The following is a 2,829-nucleotide window of genomic DNA, read 5'->3' on the forward strand; positions in this document are numbered from 1 at the left end:
TACCATTACTTTGAGGTGAGTATGGGGCGGTTGTTTCATGAATTACACCAATGGAACTAAAATAACTTGGATTATAATATTCACCACCCCTATCCGTTCGAAGTCTTTTAATCTTTTGATTAAGTTGGAGTTCCACTTCGATTTTAAAGGTCTTAAACTTTTCTAGTGCTTCATCTTTAGTAAATAATAAATATATGTAACAAAACCTTGAAAAATCATCAATAAAAGTTACAACATATTTTTTTCCTAAAGAAGGTGAACTATGAAAGTCACACAAGTCACTATGCACCAATTCAAGCAATACCGTTTGTCTAGTCACACTAGGATAAGGATTTTTTGTAATTTTATTTAGCACGCAAGTGTGACACTTCTCTAACTTTAAATCGAAAGGAGGTATCAACCCCATTTTAGACATGTCATATAATCTACGATAATTCACATGACATAAACGATTGTGCCATAGAGAAGAAACATCAAGCATGTAAATAGAACTAGTACCAATTTTATTATCAATACTAAATTTAAACATTCCATTACAAAAGAAACCTTGTCCAACAAAAATACCACCCTTGGAAAGTACAAATTTATCCGACTCAAAAACAACTTTAAAACCATACTTATTCAAGAGACCTCCTGACACAAGATTCTTCCTAACTTCCGGTACATACACAACATCCCGGAGAGTTAAAGTCTTTCCCGAGGTTAACAACAATTCTACTTGGCCTATGCCTCTAGCCTTTACCGTAGAATCATTCCCCATATACAAGATTGGACCATCATCCAAATCTTTCAAAGACTTGAAGAAATCCTTGTTATTGCACACATGTCTAGAGGCTCCCGAATCTATCCACCAAGAATCATCAACCTGCACACACATAATTTCAGAAATCATAGCAACAAAATGCATTTCTTCAATTACATTAACATGTGCATTGTTACCTTGGTTTTGAACAACACTAGGTTGTGTGTTCTTTGTCTTCTTCTTGTTGTTAGAAGGACAATCCCTCTTAAGATGAGGACCATTGCATATCCAACAAGAGAGGGTCTTCCTCTTCTTGTTTGCAACATTGGTTTTGTTATTGTTGTTGTTGTTGTTGTTGGATTTCTTGGTCTTACTAGACCCACCAACCTCTACCAAATTAACGGTAGATTTAGGAATACTAGGAGTAGTATCCTTAACCCCATCTTGAGCCCGGATCCCCTCTTCAATACGAAGATGAGTTCCTAATTGCTCCATGGACATGTCTTCCTTTTTATGTTTTAAAAGATGTTTTGTATCTTTCCAAGAATTTGGTAATTTGTCAATGATTGAGGCAACCGCAATTGCCTCATCCATCACCATACCATGTGATCTTATTTGGTTCAAAATATGATGAACCTCATGGAATTGCTCCATAATAGGCCGATCATTAGTCATTTTAAAAGAATTAAAATTACTAACAAGGAATTTCTTACTTGAAGCATCTTCCGAAATGTACTTGGCCTCAAGAGCATCCCAAAGTTCCTTTGCACTCTCCACATTTTGGTAGAGATCAAACAACGGGTCGGTGAGAGAGTTGAGAATATGACCACGACAAATGTAGTCATCATTCTCCCACTTTATCCTCTTCCTAGTAGTCTCAAGAGGCTCTTCCTCTCCATCTTCCGGGAGTGGTGGCATAGGAGTTGATAAAAATACACACATTCAAGGGTCAACAAGAAGTGCATCTTCTTTTGCCACCTCGATAGCCCACCCCCCAAACTTATCCAACTTTTGGAAGTTCATAGTCATGTCCTTGAGTGATTGAGCCATATCCGAAAAGAAAGGAAAATTAAACTAATAGATTGTTAGATGTGATCAATGAGAGAACCGGATATCCACTCCAAGGCACGGAAACTACGCTTTCCTATTAGTTTAATTTCGCCCCTCTAGGATCACCGGGTTAACACGAAATAACTAATGAGATACAATGGAGAGAAACAATCCACTTAGATGATCTTCTAAGTGAATCAACAAGAACTTGTGTTTTTGTGTTTGTGAAGAACACTCAAGAGAAGATTGCAAGTTTTCTTAAGCAAAGCAAGAAGTATTTGAGAGATAGAAAATCTGATTTTTCTTCTAACCCTCACTCATAGGAATCCAAAGGTTATATAAGCATAAACAACCTTTCATTGACTAGAGTGGTTAATCACATAACCCCCATCTTAATCACTCATCAAAGGCCTTTAATCTACTGATTTAAGGACCTTAAAAGTCATTAAAATGATCAGCAAAACATCACAACGGATATAAAACCGTCAAGGCATCTTTTTGCATTCCAAGGCAGAAGACGCGTCGCGACTCGCGAAGAAGCTCGCGAGTCGCGAGGCGCTGGTCGCGACCCGCGACGCCTGTCGCGACTCGCGACGGGCCACTGGTCGCGACTCGCGGTCAGTCTTCTGTCTCCCTTGGTTTATCAATGCGTTTTACCACTTGATGAACTATAATCTTTTGCATACTAGACCTCCTCCTCTTCTAGTATGTACCCATATGAGTTTCAAACCCATTACCCTATAAATGTTCCAACACATCTCGGGCATGGCTCCTCTTATCTTCTTCCCGTCATTTTACTTTTTATAATTCTCTTCACTTTCTCTCCTCATTTCCCACCTAATTTGAGACTAGTAGTTGTTCTTCTTCTAAAAAAAATACCCTTTTCAATTCATGTTTTTCTAAGTTCAACCCAACTCTTAAAATTCGCAAAAGCTCTGTTACATTACCCTCATTCACGAAGTATTCTTAGTTGAAGAAAATGAAACTCATAAACAAACATTTTAAATTAAGATCATGTAATTGAAGATATGAAAAGG

At 37.7% G+C, this 2,829-nt stretch overlaps 1 protein-coding gene across 1 annotated transcript; it reads right to left on the bottom strand.

Moving 5' to 3' along the window:
• Positions 1-488: 488 nt before the first annotated feature.
• LOC130590576 (uncharacterized) lies at positions 489-1,668 on the bottom strand. Its single transcript, XM_057393076.1, has 2 exons — positions 940-1,668; positions 489-865 (listed from the first exon to the last, which is right to left on the bottom strand). Exons 1-2 carry the CDS (start codon positions 1,658-1,660, stop codon positions 861-863), a joined length of 726 nt encoding a protein of 241 aa, XP_057249059.1. The 5' UTR covers positions 1,661-1,668; the 3' UTR covers positions 489-860.
• Positions 1,669-2,829: the final 1,161 nt, after the last annotated feature.

The sequence above is a fragment of the Beta vulgaris genome, chromosome 2 (assembly GCF_026745355.1).
Source record: "Beta vulgaris subsp. vulgaris cultivar EL10 chromosome 2, EL10.2, whole genome shotgun sequence".
NCBI lineage: Eukaryota > Viridiplantae > Streptophyta > Magnoliopsida > Caryophyllales > Amaranthaceae > Beta > Beta vulgaris.

Bases quoted from the DNA above. Each gene is read 5' to 3' on its own strand.
- LOC130590576 (XM_057393076.1), bottom strand. From the start codon at position 1,660: ATGCCACCACTCCCGGAAGATGGAGAGGAAGAGCCTCTTGAGACTACT.